Below are 20,056 nucleotides of genomic sequence, written 5' to 3'. Positions count from 1 at the left end.
TGGACATGAAAAAAAAAAAACCTGTATAAAGAGCATATTCCTTGTATTACATCGTGTCTGATATTGGCAGAGAGAACATGCCTTCCAGTCTGGATGACGTCAGTAAGCTCTAGTGAATTCCATGAAAAGAAGTAACTGTCAAGCTGGAAGCTTCCGTTACTATTTAATAATGATGCCAGAATCTTTCAAAAAACAAAGCAAAAAACCCCCAAACAAACCCAAAAAACCAAACCTCATCAGATTTTCTAAGTGCACACAGAGAGTTACAGCAGTTCTTGTACATTTTAAAGATACTAGTATTGGTATTATATAAGCTAAAAATCATGTGTAACTAAAAGAATGATTCATTAAATTCAGGGACATATAATTTTAGAAGCAAACAAGAGATAAAGTGTGACAAAATGTCAACAGAGAATTCATTTCATCAGGTCCTGTAAACTGAAGCCTCAAAATATTGTAATTCAACAGACCAGGTATTAGAAGAATATTTGTAGGACTATTTGGGGCTGTTAATCCAGCCTGCTGAAAGTGAGCCACCGTATTCAAAAGGAAGAAAGTGAAATGAGGAGTCTCCTGGTGGTCTCTAGAGTTGAGCGAAAGCAATAAACTTGAGAAAGCCTGGGGAGGAGAGGCCACATTAAGGAAGGACGCTCAAGAGCACAGGAGCCCAGGGTCAGGAGACACAGCTCTGGACACCTCGCCGTGTAAACTACTCTCCTGTGGGGCTCATCTCTCCATCAGCCCCTCACTCTCTCTAATCGAACAATTTTTTCTCCCCCCACTTCTCACCCCACATCAGCTTTTCCTCCCAATGTGTTAGTGCTATATATCACTCAGTGTCACTAGGTGCCTCAAATGTAGACTTTTCACAACATAAAATCAGGAGACTACATAGGTTAAACTTCGTTGAATGAAGGACATCCAGAAGCAGTTTTTAAAAGCCGGAGGACCAGAAATCTGTACCTTCATGAATATAATTCCCAGACACAGCAGGTCTGAGCGTTAGGGATCTTTTTACCTATTTTTAAAAATTATTTATTTATTTATTTTTTTGACACATACAGAGAGAGAGAGAGAGAGAGAAAGAGAGAGAGAGCACAAGCAGAAGGAGTGGCAGACTCCCTGATGAGCAGGGAGCCCGATGCGGGGCTCGATCCCAGGATGCTGGAATCATGACCTGAGTTGAAGGTAGACTCTTGACCAACTGAGCCACTCAGGCACTCCAGGGATCTTTTAAAAATGGGATGAAAGCTTAAGCTTCTCAGTGGGTCTCAAGAAAGTGTTAATACCAACATTTTCATATATATGATACATATTACCTCTTGTTCTATAATGTAAAAGTTAATAAGAACAAAAAACAAAGGTAAAAGAATGCTTCAGAAATTCCCTTCAGTGAGAAATGATACCTGGGAAAAATTTTTGATTTCTTGTCCCACAGAACAATAATACCTAATAAATGCACACAAAAGTTAGCATGAGCTGCCCACTAAAGCATCAGAGACAAAAGAGAAAAAGTAAAATCTGGTTAAGAATAAAAGCTTCTGTGCAACACATCCATTTCAGGAAAAACTTAAAGATATAGCAGAATTTATTGATTAAAGCAGAATCATTGCAACAAAGATGCCAGACTAATAACCCTGACTGCAGATTTATTCCAGATTTTTGGGAAACACTTCTTGGCAAAGAGGATTCGTGATCATCGAAATCCCTCCATCCTCTGTAGCAATGAACATAAGTAAGTTTCGAATCATCTTCCCAAAGTTTGGACTCTCTCAGTTCTGTAGGCACAACCGCAGAACCGGTCTACTACCAGTTACTTAATAAATACATAATCTGAATAAGAACCCATCCTTTTTAATAAACACATGATTACCAAACTTTCTATTTGGAAATCATTTCCAAATACAGATCTAAAATACAAAAAGTTGCAAACTAAATAGTACAAAGAATACCCTTTACTCAGATTTGTCATTGTTAACATTTTATTACATTGCTTTAACATTTGCACAGCGTGTGTATGTGTATATGTGTGTGTGTACACGATTCTCCTTCTGTACATCTGAGAGCAGGTTATAAACATTCTGGCTTTTTACTTCTAAATACTTCAGTCAATAATACCACAATTTAAAGCATTTCCTATATAAACAAAGCCAAAGTGAACATCTTTGGACATACATTAACATTTACATATGATTATTCCCTTTGCATGCATTTCTGGTGGTGAAATCAAAGGAAAAATCTGTTTAAAACTCTTGATGCAGACTGAGGAACTGCCCCCTAGAGCCCGTCACAATGTTACTATCACCAGCACTGGAACAGACAGTTAAACCTCCTAAATTTGACAGGAATTTGTCTGCTTAGAAGTAAGGCTGAGCACTCTTGCCGCATTTAAGGTATTTGTGTGTTGAACTGATTTTCTTCTGTTGTTTCTTTACACCCTTTCAGAAAGACTCAAAAGCCTATTGTGAAAATAAATTTATGGGCCTTAAGAGAAGATGGACTTATGACAAAAGACAATCCAAACAACAAAAACTCAAGGCAGAAAAACCTGTAATATCTACAGAATTTTCCCTAACTGGGCAGCTCTCTTGAGAAGTCACCTTGAGTTTGATCTCGGGTTTCGGCATAAAAAAAAAAAAGAGAGAGAGAGAGAGAGAGAAGTCACCTTGATATTTTAAACCTAAACACTTTATTATAAACTGTATTATAAAAAATATTAATAGAAAAGCTCAATATTGCAGTGTAGATGTCTAATTCCCAGGTAAATTAGTAAAGATAATATGTCAGCATGGAGCAAATCATAATCCAGAAATCAGTTACAACTATTCCAGCATTTAAATATTAGCACCTCACAGATAAAACACAGAGAACACAAAATTACTGACAAAAAATATGCTAGTATGCTAGTATGCTACTAGCATACTACATCTCTTTACCAACTGTGATGCATTTTCCCCTACTTTTTAAGCTTTCCCTCTCTTTAGAAAGATCCAACTTAGGGTACAGAGTACAGGACAGATTACAGGAGAGAAATCTTAACAATGTTTAAGGTAATGCCAGAATAATCCCAGACAGGGGTGGTGAAGGTCTGAATCAAGCAGGGGAAGAGATAAAAGAGGACAGAGAGGAAAGAAGTATGGCACTTCTTTCCGGCTAGAGAATACATGGAATTTAATACAGACTGGATTTAAGCAACAGAAGAGCAGAAAGAGACAGGAATTTTACAACAGGGAAATTAAGAGTGACTTCAAGTTACAACCACAGAGATGCACAGAAGAGGTGTTAAGGAGCTCTATATAGAGACAATTCTAATTTTAATCAATTTAATACACATATCTAGAAGTTTGCAATCCGAACATCTAAAAACTATTTTAACTTGAGCTTGCAATGTTTTGTGCCATTGTGAAAAATAAGATGTTATTTTTAATTATATATATGGGGGAAGACACATTACTAAAGTCTTTCAAGTGCTTCAGTCCCTCTGAAGGTTTAAACTTATCTTGGAAAGCTACTTAAGGGTAGGTAGGCGCCTTCCACCAAATCTGCAGAAGAGAAGGCTCCTGGAGATGGCTCAGGGGAGGTTTTAGTCATAGCAGCAGCATGTGCTCACTCAGATTAGATCACATTTCACAAAACATACTAGATTAAGGTTTTTTCTTTTACGAATTCTGAGCTCTGCGATAAACAGTACCCACACTACCAGTAGGAAAAAATGATTCATTTTTTTCTATTAAAAAAAAAACCCTCCAAATTTTATTATCGTCTTAGCTTAGAGACACTGTTTTGCAGTAACTATAGAACCAATTATAAAGTGAGCCAATTTTCCAACTACAACGCAGACTCTTAGACTTTTGTCACTTTTTGTAAACAATCAGTGTAATGAGGTCAAGAGTTATAAGATACCATACCACACGGTTCCTACAATGGGTCTAAATCACCAGATCAGGATCCAAGTGTAAGCCCCAAATCCAATTTAACACCTTCAAGCCTGGTACTGCTTCATACTGTTTTCAAACATTCTATATCATTAGGTTTCATTTTATACCTAGTCTGAGCATCTTCATCTCTTAGAAGGAATATCTCATCCCTTTACCTTTATTACTATCATCAATATCTTTGGTCTGCTCTCATTTTGTCCTTCAGATGTTATATTACTTGCTCCTGGTTTTGTTATGATTTAGAAGGTACCCATCCTATTTTAATTCCACTAGAAAGTACTTCCAACAATTTGGTCATTTGTAACTTCCCTCTCCTAACAACATGTCCCACTATGTCCCTCATTTAAATCGATACTTTATAACTATTTCATTAAATTCAGTGAAAGGCAAGGGGTTATACTAGAGACTCCCAAGACAACTGTACCTTTCTATATAATACTGTCAATATTTAGACTTAACCATTTTACTGATATCCCTAATCATAGCCAATCTTTGTATATTACAATATTTATAAGTAATTTTATTTAAGCTTTTCAATAATACATTCACATGAATCAATATTCAAAAGAGTCTACAACAAAAAAAATCTCTTTTTCTTTCATCTTCCCAAGCCACCCATTTCCTCCTAGAAGCAATGAATGTTATCAATGTATTGCTACAAAAAAACCCCATAAAACCTAGATATTAAATCATGCTTGTGTTCCTCCCTAAAACAAACTCACTAAGGCTGGACTATTGTTCTTTTCATGCTGTTGGAATCCTTTTTGCTAATATTTTTTGAATATATATATATTTTAAAGATTTTTATTTATTTATTTGACAGACAGAGATCACAAGTAGGCAGAGAGACAGGCAGAGAGAGGAGGAAGCAGGCTCCCCTCTGAGCAGAGAGCCCGATGCGAGGCTCGATCCCAGGACCCTGGGATCATGACCCGAGCCGAAGGCAGAGGCTTTAACTCACTGAGCCACCCAGGCGCCCCATATTTTTTGAATATTTTTTATAGACACTTATAGTAAGAGTATACTTGCTTCTTAAAAACAATCATCAGTCTTTTAAAGATCCCAAAAGAATATGCCTGCAAAATCTCTACGCCTCATGATTTTAGAGAGGTAACTCTTCTGCAACTTTCTCAAACACGTTGCTTTTCCCAACTCCTTCACACTCTTTAAAATTACTGACTGCATCAAAGAGCTTTAGTTTATGTGAGTTACAGCTATTGATATTTACCATGATAGAAATTAAAACAAAATTTGTAGATACTTATTTGTCATTTCGCTTTAAAATACAATAATAGGACTTTGAGTTTCTGTATCCACATAAAAGAAACTTAGAAGCTGTTGCTCTGTTGTAACAATACACTTGATCTTAGCCAAAAGGCCAAGAAGCGATGCTCTCTGTTGTAACAATAGTAAAAAGTGCAAGACTGAAAAATCAACAACTCTTCTAGTATTCACGAGAGGTGGAGGGCACAGGAAAAACCACTGCCCTCAAGAATGGAGAGACCAACAGATGATTAGAGACAGTAACAATTTACTAGAGCACAGACTCACAGAAACCTTGTTGGGAACTAATGCCAGGGTAGGGAAATCTGAACTATAACTGATGAATTTCTGAAAGCCTGGTGCAGACACCTCTGAAATCCAGTCATGGGATGCCCAACATTTTGTGAGATTTACTTCCAGTGGTCTAAGTTCTCATGGTAAATGTCTGCCAAAACTCACACAAGAATAAATAGACAATCTGAATAGGCCTGTATTTAAGAAATGGAATCAATAATTAGTAACCTTCCAAAACAGAAAACATCAGGCCCCGATGGGTTCACTGGTAAATTCTGGTGAACCCTTAAGGAAGAAGTTATACTAATTCTCCACAATCCCTTTCAGAAGACTGAAAGAGAGGGAAGGAATACTTCTAATTCACTCTATGAGGCCAACATTACTCCACTACTAAAACCAGGCACAGGGGTGCCTGGGTAGCTCAGTGGGTTAAAGCCTCTGCCTTCAGCTCAGGTCATGATCCCAGCATCCTGGGATCGAGCCCCGCATCGTGCTCCCTGCTCAGCGGGGAGCCTGCTTCCTCCCCTCTCTCTCTGCCTTCCTCTCTGCCTACTTGCAATCTCTGTCTGTCAAATAAATAAATAAAATTTAAAAAAAAAAGTGCTATTTAAAACCAGGCACAGGTGTTCTAAGAAAAAGAAAACTACAGACCAGTATCTCATGTGTACAGGTGCAAAAATCCTCAACAAAATATTAGCAAATCAAATCCAAAAAAGTATTAAAAGAATTATTCACTATAACCATGTGGAATTTAACTCAAGCATGCAGGCCCAGTTCAACATTAAAAAATCAATTAAAGTAATCCAACAAGTCAACAGACTTAGAAAAAAAACACATGATCATACCAATAAATGCAGAAAAAGCACTTGACAAAGTCCAACACTCATTCTTGATTAAAAACTCTTAGTAAACTAGGAATATAGGGAATGTTCTCAACTTGATAAAGACTGTCTACAAAAACCCCACAACGAAAATATGTTGTGGATTTTGGTGAGAATTAATGGTGAGAAACTTGAAAGTTTCCCACTAAGATTAGGTAGAAGGTAAGAACATCCCCTCTCACCATTCTTTTTAAAATCATATTCGAAATCCTAGCTAATGCAATAAGAAAAGAAAGAAAATAAGACATTGGCAAATGGGGAAGGAAGAAACAAAACTTTCTTTGCTCACAGATGACATGACTGTCTATACAGAAAATCTGAAAGAATAAACAAACAAAAAAACCTCTTGAAACTAATGAACAATTATAGCAAGATTGCAGGATACAGGTTAATAAAGAAAAGTCCATTGCTTTCTTACATACCAACAATAAACAAATGATATTTGAAATTAAAAACACAATACTATTTACATTAGCACCCCCCCCAAAGTGAAATACTTAGATATAAATCTAATACAATATGCATAAGATCTACCTGAGGAAAACTACAAAACTGGGATGAAAGAAATCAAAAAAGAAGTAAATAAATGGAGATATTCCATGTTCATGGATAGGAAGACTCAATACTATCAACATGTCAGTTCTTCTCAACTTGATCCATAGTTTCAATGCAATCCCAATCAAAATCCCAGTAAGTTATCTTATGGATACCAACAAATTAATTCTAAAATTTATAAAAAGTGACAAAAGACCCAGACTAGACAATTCATTACTGAAGGAGAAAAACTAAGCTAGAAGACTGAATTGACCTGACTTCCAGATTTACTATAAAGCTACAACGATCAAGAGTGTGGTACTGGCAAAAGAAGAGACAAATAGATCGTAGAACAAAGTAAAAAGCCCAGAAATAAACCCACATAAATACAGCCAACTAATCTTTGACAAAGGAGTAAAAGCAATACACTAGCAAACACAGTCTCTTCAAACAAAAGGTGCTGGAACAACTGGACATTCACATGCAAAAAAATGAATCTAAACACAGACCTTACACCCTTCACAAAAACTAATTCAAAATGGATCACAGACCTGGATGTATATGTATAAAAGACAAAACTAAAGAACTCTTAAGACGATAACACAGGAGAAAATCTAGACAACCTTGGGTATTGAAATGCCTTTTTAGAACCAATATCAAAGACATGCATGATCCATGAAAGAAAATTGGTTTTAGATGGACTTCATTAAAATTAAAAACTTCTGCTCTGCAAAAGACAGTGCCAAGAGAATGAGAAGACAAGCCACAGACTGGAAGAAGATATTTGCAAAAGTCACATCTGATAAAGGAATAATATTCAAAGTGCACAAAGAACTCAAAATTCTACAAGAAAAACAATGATTTTAAAAAATGAACCAAAACCTGAACAGACACCTCATCAAAGAAGATACATAGATGGCAAACAATCATATGAAAAGATCACCCACAGGGAATTTTGAATTAAAATGAGATACCACTATGTACTTATTAGAATGGCTAAAATCCAGAACACGCCACCAAATACTGATGTGAATACAGAGCAACAGAAATTCCCATTCATTACTGGTAGGAATACAAAAAGGTATAGCCACTTTGGAAGACAGTTTCACAGTTTCTTACAAAGCTAAACATACTTTTTGCCATATAATCCAGCAATCACACTCCTTGGTATTCACCCATAGAAGTCACATCCACACAAAACCCCCCACACATGGATGTTTGTAGCAGCTTTATTCATAAGTGACAAAACCTGGAAGCAACCAAGATGTCTTTCAGTAGGTGAAAGGATAAATAAGCTGTGGTACATCCAGACAATGGAACATTATTCAGTGTTAAAAAGAAATAAGCTATCAAGTCATGAAAAGAATACGTGTAACCTAAATAGTGTATTATAAAAGCCAATCTGAGAAGGCCATTAACAGTATGATTCCAACTATATGACATTCTGGAAAAGGCAAAGCTATGGATAAAATAAAAAGATCAGTAGTTGCCAACGGCTGGGAAAAGGGGGGATGAATAGGTGGAGCATAAAGGATTTTTAGGGAAGTGAAAATACTCTATATGCTGTAACAATGGATACATGTTATTATATATTTGTCCAAGCCCATTGAACATACACCACCTGGAATGAATCCTACTGTAAACTATGGACTTTGGGTGATTATGATGTGTCAATGTACATTCATCAATTATAACAAACATATCACAGTCTTGTGATGTTGATAGTAGAGGAGGCTATGCATTTGTGGTGTGAGGATATGTGGGAAATCTCTGTACTTCCTCTCAAATTTGCTTTCAACCTAAAAATGCTCTAAAAAATAGTTTTTTTTTTAAAAACATAATAAACCCATGTTAACATAAACAACATTTTTACTTGAAAATAGTATTTTCCTAAACACAAATTAATAAGAGTAAGCACAGCGGTCTATTTTTATTCTTTAATTTCCCTTGTATCTATAAGGATTCCTCCCTGCGTCTGCTTAGTTTTTAAGTATTCATATTCGCTTTATTTAATCCATTAAGTCAGCAAGCACTTTATCTACTTTGTTGTAAAGAACCAGTTCTTAGTTTATTTTTATTTTAGTTTCTTAACTCATTAATTTCTGGTTTTAATCTTTACTAATTGCTCTCTTCATCTCTTTTTAGGTGTACTTTCTTGTTCTAACTTCTTGAACTTGATTATTTAATGCACTTGTTTCACTTTCTCATTTATTAACGTATATATTTTTAAAGCTATGAATTTTCCTGTAAGCACTGCTTTATAACTGAATTTTGCCTGAATTTTCACAGGTTTTTATATGTAGTCTTCATCACTTTTTAAAAGTCTGCAAAATCAGTTTCCTCTTTGACTCAAGAAGTATTTATTTCAGAACTTACAAATTTCCAGGTGTTTTCTATTGTTTTCTAGCCTTGGCTATTAATTTCCAGCTTTAGTGATCCCACTTCCCCTGTCAGCTGCCTCACTCTCTTTCCTTTTCTTTGCAGCAAAAGTCTCTAAAGGAGTAGTCTGTACTGGCTACATCTATCTTCTTGTTCTCTTAAATTCATTTAATCATAAGGTTTCCCCCACCACCACCTCCATATCACTAAATCAATTCTTACTCCTCATATTATCTAACTTACCAGTACAAGATGGAAAACTAAATACATCTAAATTTGATTTTTTCACGTATCGTGTGAATAATGGGTCAAGATTCATTTTTTTTCCCCACATGGGTAGCCAGTTGATTCAGCACCATTTATTTAAAAGATAATCTTTTCCATGCTGCATTACCATATTTGTCACCAATCAAACACCCACAATATGTGTGAATCTGTTTCTGAACTTTATTTTACAGTGTTTTATTATCCTATTTGTCAGGCTTTGAACCAATATCACCCTAGTTTAAAATTATAACTATAGTTTATAATAAGACTTTATATCTGGGAGGAGTAACTTTTTTATTTTTATTTTTTTTAAGTAGGCTCTATGCTCAGCGCGCAGCTTGAACTCATGACCCTGGGATTAAGACCTGAGCTGAGATCAAGAGTCAGATATTTAGTCGACTGAGCCACCCGGAGCACCCCTGGGAGGAGCAAATTTTGCAACATGGTTCTTAGTATTTTTCTGATTGTCTTGACTAAAATTTGGGCTTGCCCTTCCTTCCTCCTTTTCTTCCTTCCTCTCTTTTCTTAAGATTTTATTTAGTTTTTTTTTTGTTTTGTTTTGTTTTGTTTTTTTAAAGTGATCTCTAAACCCAAACCAGGGCTCAAACTCACAACCCTGAGATCAAGGGTCACATGCTCCACTGACTAAGCCAGCCAGGCTCCCCTAGGTTTTTTCAGTTTTTATACAGGTTTTACAATCAGTGTGTCAATTCGACCAAAGGGGGAAAAAAAACCTACTGGGATTTTTACTACGATTTCACTAAACCTATTGGTCAATTCAAGAAAAACCAACATCTTCAAAATACTGAATATCTTCCAATCCATGAACAATAGTATTTATTTCCATTTATTTAGGTCTTCTGTTTCTTCTGTAGCATCTTTTTTCTATGCAGTTTTCTATGAAGAGTCATGCACATCTTCTGTTAGAGTGATCCCTACATATTTGACCTTTTGTTAATTTGTTATTTCAATTTTTGTCAATGCTGCTTTATAAAAATACAACTACATACTGTCTTCGTACCAAGCAAACTTGCTAAATTCACTTATTACTCCCAATAGTTTTCTAAGTATAGAATCATGTCATCCATAAATAATGACACTTACACTTCTTCTTTCCTAATCCTTGTATCTTCTATTTCTTTTCCTTGAATTATTGTACTGGCTAGATACACCAAAACAATACTGAATAGAAAAGGTGATAAATGATACCTTTATATATTGGTCTTTCTGTGACTTTTCTCCTTTATTCTACTAATATGATGAATTACAATGACTGGTTTTTGAATGTTAAAGCCAGCCTTCTATTTCTGGGAAAACACAAATTGGGCCAAAATATATTTTTTCCTATAAATTACAGATTTAATTTGATAGTATGTTACTTAGAATGTCTCATCTATATTCGTGAGTGATAGTGGCTATGATTTTCTATTCTTGTCATATCCTTGTCAGGTTTTAGTATCAAGATTAAGCTGGCTTTACATAATAAGTTGTGAAGTATGTCCTTTTCCTCTTATTCTCTAGAAGAGTTTGTGGGTGAAATCTTAGTTTGACATTTATTTTCTTCCATCACTTTGAAGCTATCTTTCCTTCTGTTGAAAACGAAACAGAATCTGTTTCTGGCAATCTCATCACTGTTCCTTTGAAGGTAATCATTTTTTTTCTCTCTCACTACATTTTTTTTCTTCTCACTACTTTATATTTTTAAAACTTATTTATTTCTTTTACCTTTCCATTTTGGAAAAGAGTTTATTCTCAGGTTTAAAATGCCCCATATATATTTTTAAAGTTTTTATTTAAATGTGTTAGCTAACATACAGTGTAGTATTAGTTTCAGATGTACAATATGGTGATTCAACACTTCCATACATCACCTGGTGCTCATCACTACAAGGCCCTCCTTAATCCCCATCTCCTATTTCACCCATCCCCCCATCCTGCACACACCTCCCCTCCAGTAACCATCAGTTTGTTCTCTATAGTTAAGAGTCTGTTTCTTGGTTTGCTCCCTCTTCCCCCACCTTTGTTCTTTTGTTTTGTTTCTTGAATTCCACATATGAGTGAAAGCATTTCTCTTTGATTTTGGTTTTCAGTTATACTATGCTAATACACTGTGATTTTCTTTTAATGGTACTGTACTTAAAATTCATAATGTTTCTTGAATCTGTACCTTAATGTGCTTTTTTCAAGCTTTGGAGATATCTTGATCATCATCTTTTCAAAGACTACTTCTACTCTAATTTCCCATACCTTTCCTGGGACCCTGATGATCTATTCAACACATTTTGTGCCAGATTAAGGTTAGAAGACTAACAATTTTTTTGACCTTACTCCCTTTGACAAGTGGGATCTATGTTCCCTGTGCATGAATCTGGGCAAGCTGTGTGACACAGCTGATCAATAGAACAGGAAAATGTGAAGTTGTGCCTGTGTCCATGCCCACATCTTCAGACACCAGGTGTTCCTATACTTCCTCCCTCTCGGAATGCTTGCTCTGGGGGAAGGCAACAGCTGCCATGGAAGAGGTCCAACTCCCCTGAGATGGCCATTTATGGAAAGAAAGAAACGCTGGCCAGCCCCAGAAATTCCAGCCACCCTACCCTGGCACTAGATATAAGAATGCAGAAGTCATCTGAGATGTTCTAGCCCCAGCAGAGGACATGTGCAGAAAAAGCAAGGCCCCAGACATATGGACCTCGTGGAGCCATCCCAGCTACCCCTAGCTGTTTGAACTATCCCAGCTGAAGATCAAAACACTGTGGAACAAAGACAAATCCAACCTGATATGCTGACTACATTCCTGACCCTCAGAATCATGAACACACACACACACACACACACACAAAAGCTGTTGTTTTATGCCAGTAATTTGGGAGTCATTTGTTACTATTGGGAGCGGTAATCCTCCACAGAGTATTCTCCTGAGTGCCTCTGCATGTTCTTCCTGGGTGTGCCAAGAACCCCAAGCCCTGACCAGATCCCTATCCAGGCCATTTCTTGTGTTTGCAGCTAGCAACCTTGAGGGATAAGGAACATCTTTTTCTGGGACAAAGAGCAGTATGACTCTAAAAGGGGGTATATTCCCTAAATTCATGGAGGCAATGCAAATTCACTGTGTGCACAATATCCACATAAAGCCTTCTGTGTTGTCACTGCAGGATGTGCTGGGGCTAGAAGAACTGACATAATAGAATGTTCATGCTGCTTGCTGTGCCATGAATAATAAAGTCCTTTGTCTCTGACCTAGGAGTCTTGTTTCTTCCGCTAGCATCCAGGAAGCAGTAACTTATTTGTTAACTTATAAAGTAGAATCTCAGATTAGTCACGATTCCTGACAGATACAGAGCAATCGATAAGTAGAACATACCCCATTTTATTTATTTTCTACTTTTTACTTGTATTTCATTCTAAATTATTTCCTTCTGACCTAATATTCCAAACCATTAATTCTCTCTGCACTTTGGTCTTATTTGCTGTTAAAACCACCTCCAATGAGTTCTTATTTAAGGTATGTTATTTTTTCAGTCTTAAATTTCCATTTGATTCGGTTGTTTTTTTTTTTTTCTTCACAATTTGCAGTCCTCTACTGAAATTCTCAAGGTCTTTTTTCCCATCAGCAAATCATGTTTAGTTATTTTGAAGTTCATGTAAAATAATTCCAACATTGGAATTTCCTGTGGATGTTTCTACTGTTGTTTCCTTCTCATTTTTGGTCACACTGTCTAACCTCCTTTTGCCTTTTTTAATTCAGTGCTTGACACTGTACATGAAAAATTTAGAGGTAATATGAGACTTGGGGTAATGTTACCTTCCTTCAAAGAGGATTAACATTTTACTTCAAGTAGGTGGCTAGAGGTACTGAAGTCACAGATCACCTTGATCTAATCACTGACTGAGATATTTCATAGCTGGGATTTATTTCTAAGGTATAGTACTTTGGGGTTCCAACTCTAGGAGAGGGCTTACCAGGATCAATGCCCCAACCCTGGTAGTATATCAACAGCTGTTTTTGTTTTTTCAGCCTTAAGTATCCATCAGAAACTCTGTTCAGCTTCTCAACCTTTCCCAGAATAGCCAGATGCTACTAAGGAGGAAAGTAGCCCTAATGCCAGGTTCATCTCTGCCTTAACAGCATTCTGATATACTCAATACATGCCTTCCATGTATTTGTCCAGTTTTTCTAGTTTTTTAAACTAGTTTAACTGGAGTGTTAATCCAAATAATTTATCCAACATTACCAAAAGTGGAGCTTCTCCAAAAGCAGATAATATTGTTTACTATTAAAGGGTTTTATAAACTCTCCATTATGAGCCAGACCCACATAATGTTTGTTTTCAAGATATGCATTCTATGAAACATCTTTAAAGTTGACAGTGTATTTTCAAATGAACCAGGATATACCTTAACTATGAAAATACCTTATGAAATGTCATTTGCACAAAAACATTTTTTATAGAGTAGTGAAGACAAAACATGGAATAAAACAACTTTAAACATTTTGTGTGTGTGTGTGTGTGTGTGTGTATATTTCAAGAAGAAAAAAAATGTACCAAAGTAATTTCACATTTAAATTGGAAAGGAGAAGAAAAACTGTATCAGCTTTCATATTTTATACTTTACAATTCTAATTGCCTTTAAGCATTTACTAATACTATCTAGAAATAAAGTGTCGTTTATCATGACCCAGTGTTTTTAAAACATTCCAAACATAGCTTTCTTTTTCCTTTGAAAAATTACATTATTTTATGAAAATCTGAAGTTTGCTGAAAGCCTAAGAGAAATACTGTATATCCCAACACTTACCATGAAAAATACGAAAATCAATATATGGATGAGAACCTCTTCTTTCTGATTCAAATCCTGCTCGACTCCTTACACGTACATCTCCTAGACAAAATCAAGAAAACATAAGCTTAGTATATGTGCTGCCGAAGCGAGCACAAGAAAACATAAGCTTAGAAGGCTGCCATTTTGGGAAGGAGCTCCCATATGTAACAAGGATTTATGTGGTATAATACTTATAAGTACTGACTCACTAATGATAAATATATGGAGTAAGAAGTTAAGAGTTTATCTATTTAAAGGGATTTACAAATTCAATTACAATACAATATTGAATTGTAAGGCTAGATAGACTTTTTTTTTTACTATACCTCAATAATAGTAACAGTAATAATAATAATAATAACAATCTAAATTTTAAAGTTAGCATTCAGAAACATGACAAGTATATAACAACTGAGCCTCCAGAGAGAAAAATATTGTCTACCAAATGCCCAGGACCATACCAGATTATAAGAGATATGAAAGAAAATGCATGACCCATTCTTAAGCACCTTATAATTTTATGAATGTACAGAAAAATAAAATGTTAAAGATTTTGCCTTACATGTTTAATTTGGCCAATCTTCTCTTTTCTCACTGATAGCGGATATACCCAAGGCCTTCAGCTGGGTCTTAAACTTTGGCCTTTATAAGTTCAATACTGTTTCTACATGTATTCATATGACTTTCAGATCTACTTCTACACAAAATAGCAAATAACCATGGGAGGCATGTACCAGACACTATTTTTGTGCCTCATAGGCACTATTTTATGTAATTCTCTAAGCAACTCCAGGAGGTAGGAATCTTAGTCCCCATTTTACAGATGAAGAAACTGAGATTTGAGAAGTTAAGTAGCCTGTCCATGCCACTAAGCTAGTAAAGGGTGAGTCAGGATACAAACCTAGCTCTGTGGACTCCAAAGACAGCACTTTCCCTACTACACTTCCACAGCTTCCAAATTCATTTTGGAATGGACCTATAACCTTTAGGTCTTCAGTCCCTGGCCCTGTGCCCTTGAATTCTGCTTGCCTAGAAGGCCTTCCTGTTCACTCGTTGTTTCTCTAAGTAAGGCCATCATTTCTGTCCAGGTTCATGTCATCCCACAATGATGAATCAACTCTTTCATGTGGGGATTCCTTCAACCTGCAACAAATTCTTACTGAACACCCACCACACGTCAGGCACTGCAAATACAGCAGTGAGCAAAACACATAAAGTCCCTATCTTCATGAAGCTTATCCTTTCACGGAGACAAATATCGTAACAAGAATTTCATTCTATGGAAGATGTTAATAAGTAACCTGGAAAAAACAAAAGCAAAGAAAAAAGAATGGTGGGGGTGTGGAGGGGAAAGTATGGGAGAATGGACTCACAGAAGCCCCGGCTGAAAAAAACCATATTTGAGCAGAGGTCTAAAAGAAGTGAGGCAGTGACCTATGTGGCTATCTGGAGGAAGAGGTTTCCAGGCATAAGAAAGAATAATATACCCTGAAATGGGTGGCATGCTTGACATGTCCAAGGTTAAGCAAAGAAGCCAGCATGGCTGGAGTGAGGTGAGAGAGAAATAAGATCAGAGAAGTGGTAGGGCCAGTTCATGTTGGACCTTCATGGGCCATAATAGCAGCTCCGGTTGTTTGTCTAAGAAAACCATCAGAAGATTCTGAATGGAGGAGTGAGAGAGATTTAACTTAGGTCTCAAAAGGTTCACTTTGGCCACAGAGAAAAGAATCAAGCAGAGGCACATAGGTAGAGGCAGGCAGATTAGCTAAGGAGTGAGTGCAAGAAACAAAGGAATCTATGGCTTGGTGAGGGGTCGCTATGGGGAGATGCTGTTCAAGGAGAACCATGTGTCAGTTATGCAGGATAAGTTCCGTAGATCTAATGTACAACAATGTGACTATAATTAACTCTAAAAAAAATAACTATGGCTTAGATCGTGACGATAACAGCATCAGGATGGTGAAATTCTGGATATACTTTGAAGGTCTCAGCCAAGAGAATTTGCTGATGAAGTAGACATGAAGTAGATAAGAAACAGAGTCAAAAATGACTCAAAGGTTTCTGACCTGACAACCAGAAGAATGGAGTTAATGCTTTGAGATGCCAAAAGACTGAAAAATGAACTGACTTGGGAACACAAATGTTTTGTTCTTGCACTTTGCTCCTTAGCTAGTCTCCCTGCCTCTCTACCTATGTGCTTCTACTTGATTAAATGTGAGGTACCCACAATACACTCATGTGGAGATGTTCTACAGAGTTAAAAAAAAAAAAAAAATGAATCTAAAGTTGTTTCCGGGAGAACAGAATCCCAAACATGTTTGCAGAGAGAGACAGAGACAGTAAAGAGGAATACACCACACACTAGTGAGGAAACAATTCATACTACAGTAGAATGGAGTTAAGGCAGACACACAAGGTAAATTAAAGAGGGAAAAAAAGGAAGAAAAGTAAAAACAGGGCACTGGAGAACAGTTGGGCTTAAGAGGATGAGAAAGAATTAGTCAAAGAGGCAAAAACAAATAAAAAACCCAGAGAAAGGTGAAGAATATGGATGGCTCAATCTCTTAGAAGTTGAGGAAGGAATTCTGAGCATGAGGAGTCACAGAAGACTCCTTTAAGAAAAGAGAAGTAAATATGCCTACTGGAATCTTAACTGTACATTAAGTACAAGGGATCAAGGAGTGTGTGATGAGAGAAATCTGGCAAAGACAGGGAGAAGAGAAAAAACTGATACATACATACACAACCTAAATTCATTTTACATTATGGACTTGAGTAATACACAAAAAATTTAAGAACTGAGACTGGAAGAAGACACACGGTGTTCCTCGCCAGCCGAGTGAGAAGAGAATGCACGCAGCGACAGGACTATGTGTTCAGGTACTTTACAGCCTCATCTTTGTCCATGTTAACATGCACAACTTTTTAGGAGTTCATCAACTCTACAAGTCCAGACCCTTTTTTATGAAGAATACTCAGAATTCAATTTAAAATTGGTTCCTGGGACACCTGGGTGGCTCAGTCCTTAAGCATCTGTCTTCGGCTCAGGTCACGATCCCAGGATCCCGGGAGTAAGCCCCACGTCAGGCTCCCTGCTTGGCAGAGAGCCTGCTTCTCCCTCTCCCTCTTCCTGCTGCTCTGTCTACTTGTGCTCTCTTTATATCTCTCTGTCAAATAAATAAGTAAAATCTTAATAAAAAATAAAAATTGTGTACTAATGATAGAGTCCCAGTTACTAAATCAGAGACTTCTTAATTACTCTAAAATGCCTCTTTATTCACATAACATTCAATACTGGTTTTAAGACTTTTAAACATCAAAATAATAGATTATTTCTACTGCAAATAGTGATGAAAAGCAACCGAATGAAAACTATCTTAATCTCAAGTAATCTACACGATAATAAAATTAATGGATATGGGTACAAAATAAATACTGCTTACCTAGCATACGAATGTACAACGCAGTCTGGTCAGAACTGTCATAGGAAATAGCTCCACGCCTCTAGAAAAAAAAAAAAATACACACATTTTTAATGCATGGCAATTACATGGGATATGAAATTTAACCAACATTTATTATTTATTCTTTGTAAAGCATTGTACAAAAGCTGAATATACAAAATGAAATTAGACATGACATTCACTCTTAAAATCTCTAGTCATGAAGAAGACAATTATAATATGCTTAAGCAATACCACAGAGTGGATACAGAGCAAGGAACATGCAATAGGTAGAAAGCTAATGTCAATCAGACTAGCTCACTTGGGGAGAGACCTTCTGCAGAGGTAGACAGAAATGAAGAGGAGATATGATTCAACTATCTACCATTCCCTTAATTTAAACATGAATGAATAAGCAAACAAAAATCATCATTTGAAGAAACCCATCAGGCTGGAAATAAATGGAACAAAATGAAAAACCAAATGGCCCAGAGGCTGGCAAGAAATAAGATAATTTTTAAAAAATAATTAATATACACAAAGAGATTTGAGAAGACGCTGAATCTATAAAACAAAAAAACAGGGTACCATTGAAACAGAAGTTTTAAAATATATTTGTGCTTAAAAGTAAACAGATACAGGGGCGCCTGGGTGGCTCAGTCAGTTAAGTGTCTGCCTTCAGCTCAGGTCATGATCTCAGGGTCCTGGGATTGAGCTGCGCATTGGACTCCCTGCTCAGCGGGGAGCCTGCTTCTCCCTCTCCCTCTGCCTGGTGCTCTGCCTACTTGTGCTCTCTCTTTACCTCTCTCAAATAAAGTCTTAAAAAACTAAAAAAAAAAAAAAAGTAAACAGATACAAAAATGCATCTTTGCAACATTATTCATAATAGCCCCAAACTAAAAACAACCTGAATATCCAGCAAAGAATAAATGGATGAATAAAAATGCAGTATATCCATACAAAGAGGCATTATTCAGACACAGAAAGGCAGGAAGTACTTGCATGCTACAACATGGCCGACCCGCAAGAACGGCGTGTTGAGTGACAAGAGCCAGTCACAAAGGACCACAGAGTGTATGGTTCCATTGGTATGAAATGTCCCACACAGGCAAATCCATAGAAGCAGGAAGTCGACTGGTGGTTGTCTAAAGTGAGGAGAGCTGGCGAGAAAGGGGGAGTGGGTGCCAATGGCACCACGTTTCTACCTACAGGACTGAAAGGGTTCTCAAATTATCTATGGCAAGGACTGCACAATTCCGTGAATACGACTAAAAATTATTGAATTGTATACTTTAAATGGGTAAACTGTGTGGCCTGTGAATTGTGTGGTTCAATAAAGCTATTATAAAAAATAATAAATACTACAAGTTTAAAATGTACATCCCAAAACAAAACAAACCAGAAGCGCTGCAATACCCCCCGCAAGCTCTGCCAACTCTCCCTGCGCACGCCTCTCCCGTTCTCTAGCTCCACTTCTTCCTTCTGTCTCGGGCACCATCACCTCTAACCGGGCTGCTGACTGCTTCCTGCTGCATCATGTGGCCCCGGGTGCGCTCTTCACATAGAAGCAACAGTGAACAACTCGGCTACTGCTCCAAAGCCTCCAAAAGCCTTTTCACACACTTGGAATAAGGCCCAACAGCAAACTTTGATTTCCAAAGGCCGCCATGATCTGGCCCCCCACCCTCTCCTCACCACCACAAGGCCCCTGCACTGCCCCCTTGCTGTCTCTCTGGTGCACCACAGTTTCAACCTTTATACTCGTTGTTCCCCTGTCCAGGATCACAGCACCACTGTTCCCTTCTTAGCTCTCCAGTTCTAGATGAAACGTCATGTCTTCAGAGAGGCATTCCAAGGCTACCGAATCTAATGACACCTGACAGCCAACCTCTCCCACAGCCTCACCTTCCCGCCCTGCTATGGCACGGGGCACTTAGCTGTTGTTATCCCATTTGCTTGTTTGAAAACAGACAGGAGCAGGAACTGTGTGCTTTATTCACTGCCATAGCCCTGGCCCCTAAACAGTAGCTTTTAGTAGATTCTAAATAAATATCAGATAAATGAGCAATTGAGTGGATTAAGTGCAAATAGTGAATAGTTTATTAAGTTGATGAATAAACTCATGAATAACAGAATTCAGAAAGACAGATTTAAAAATCTAGAAGATGAAACTGACCAAACCTATTAAAGCCTTTCTAACCATTCTATAAAACATGTCTAGAAGTCATGAAAG

At 37.0% G+C, this 20,056-nt stretch overlaps 1 protein-coding gene across 2 annotated transcripts in view; it reads right to left on the bottom strand.

Annotated features, from left to right (window-relative positions):
* The window catches only part of PDE7A (phosphodiesterase 7A), a gene marked incomplete at its 5' end in the record, with an annotated part of 120,430 nt that overhangs the window by 42,106 nt on the left and 58,268 nt on the right, over positions 1-20,056 (bottom strand). For both annotated transcript variants that reach the window (XM_080801141.1, XM_080801142.1), the window contains 2 exons: positions 14,357-14,440; positions 17,824-17,884. In XM_080801141.1, coding sequence (XP_080657267.1) covers positions 14,357-14,440; positions 17,824-17,884 — 145 coding nt within the window. The remainder of the gene's footprint in view (positions 1-14,356; positions 14,441-17,823; positions 17,885-20,056) is intronic.

This window comes from Martes martes (assembly GCF_963455335.1).
Source record: "Martes martes genome assembly, chromosome: 4".
Classification (NCBI taxonomy): domain Eukaryota; kingdom Metazoa; phylum Chordata; class Mammalia; order Carnivora; family Mustelidae; genus Martes; species Martes martes.
The sequence above is the reverse complement of the archived record's forward strand: the minus strand, read 5'-3'. Positions and strand labels throughout refer to the sequence as shown.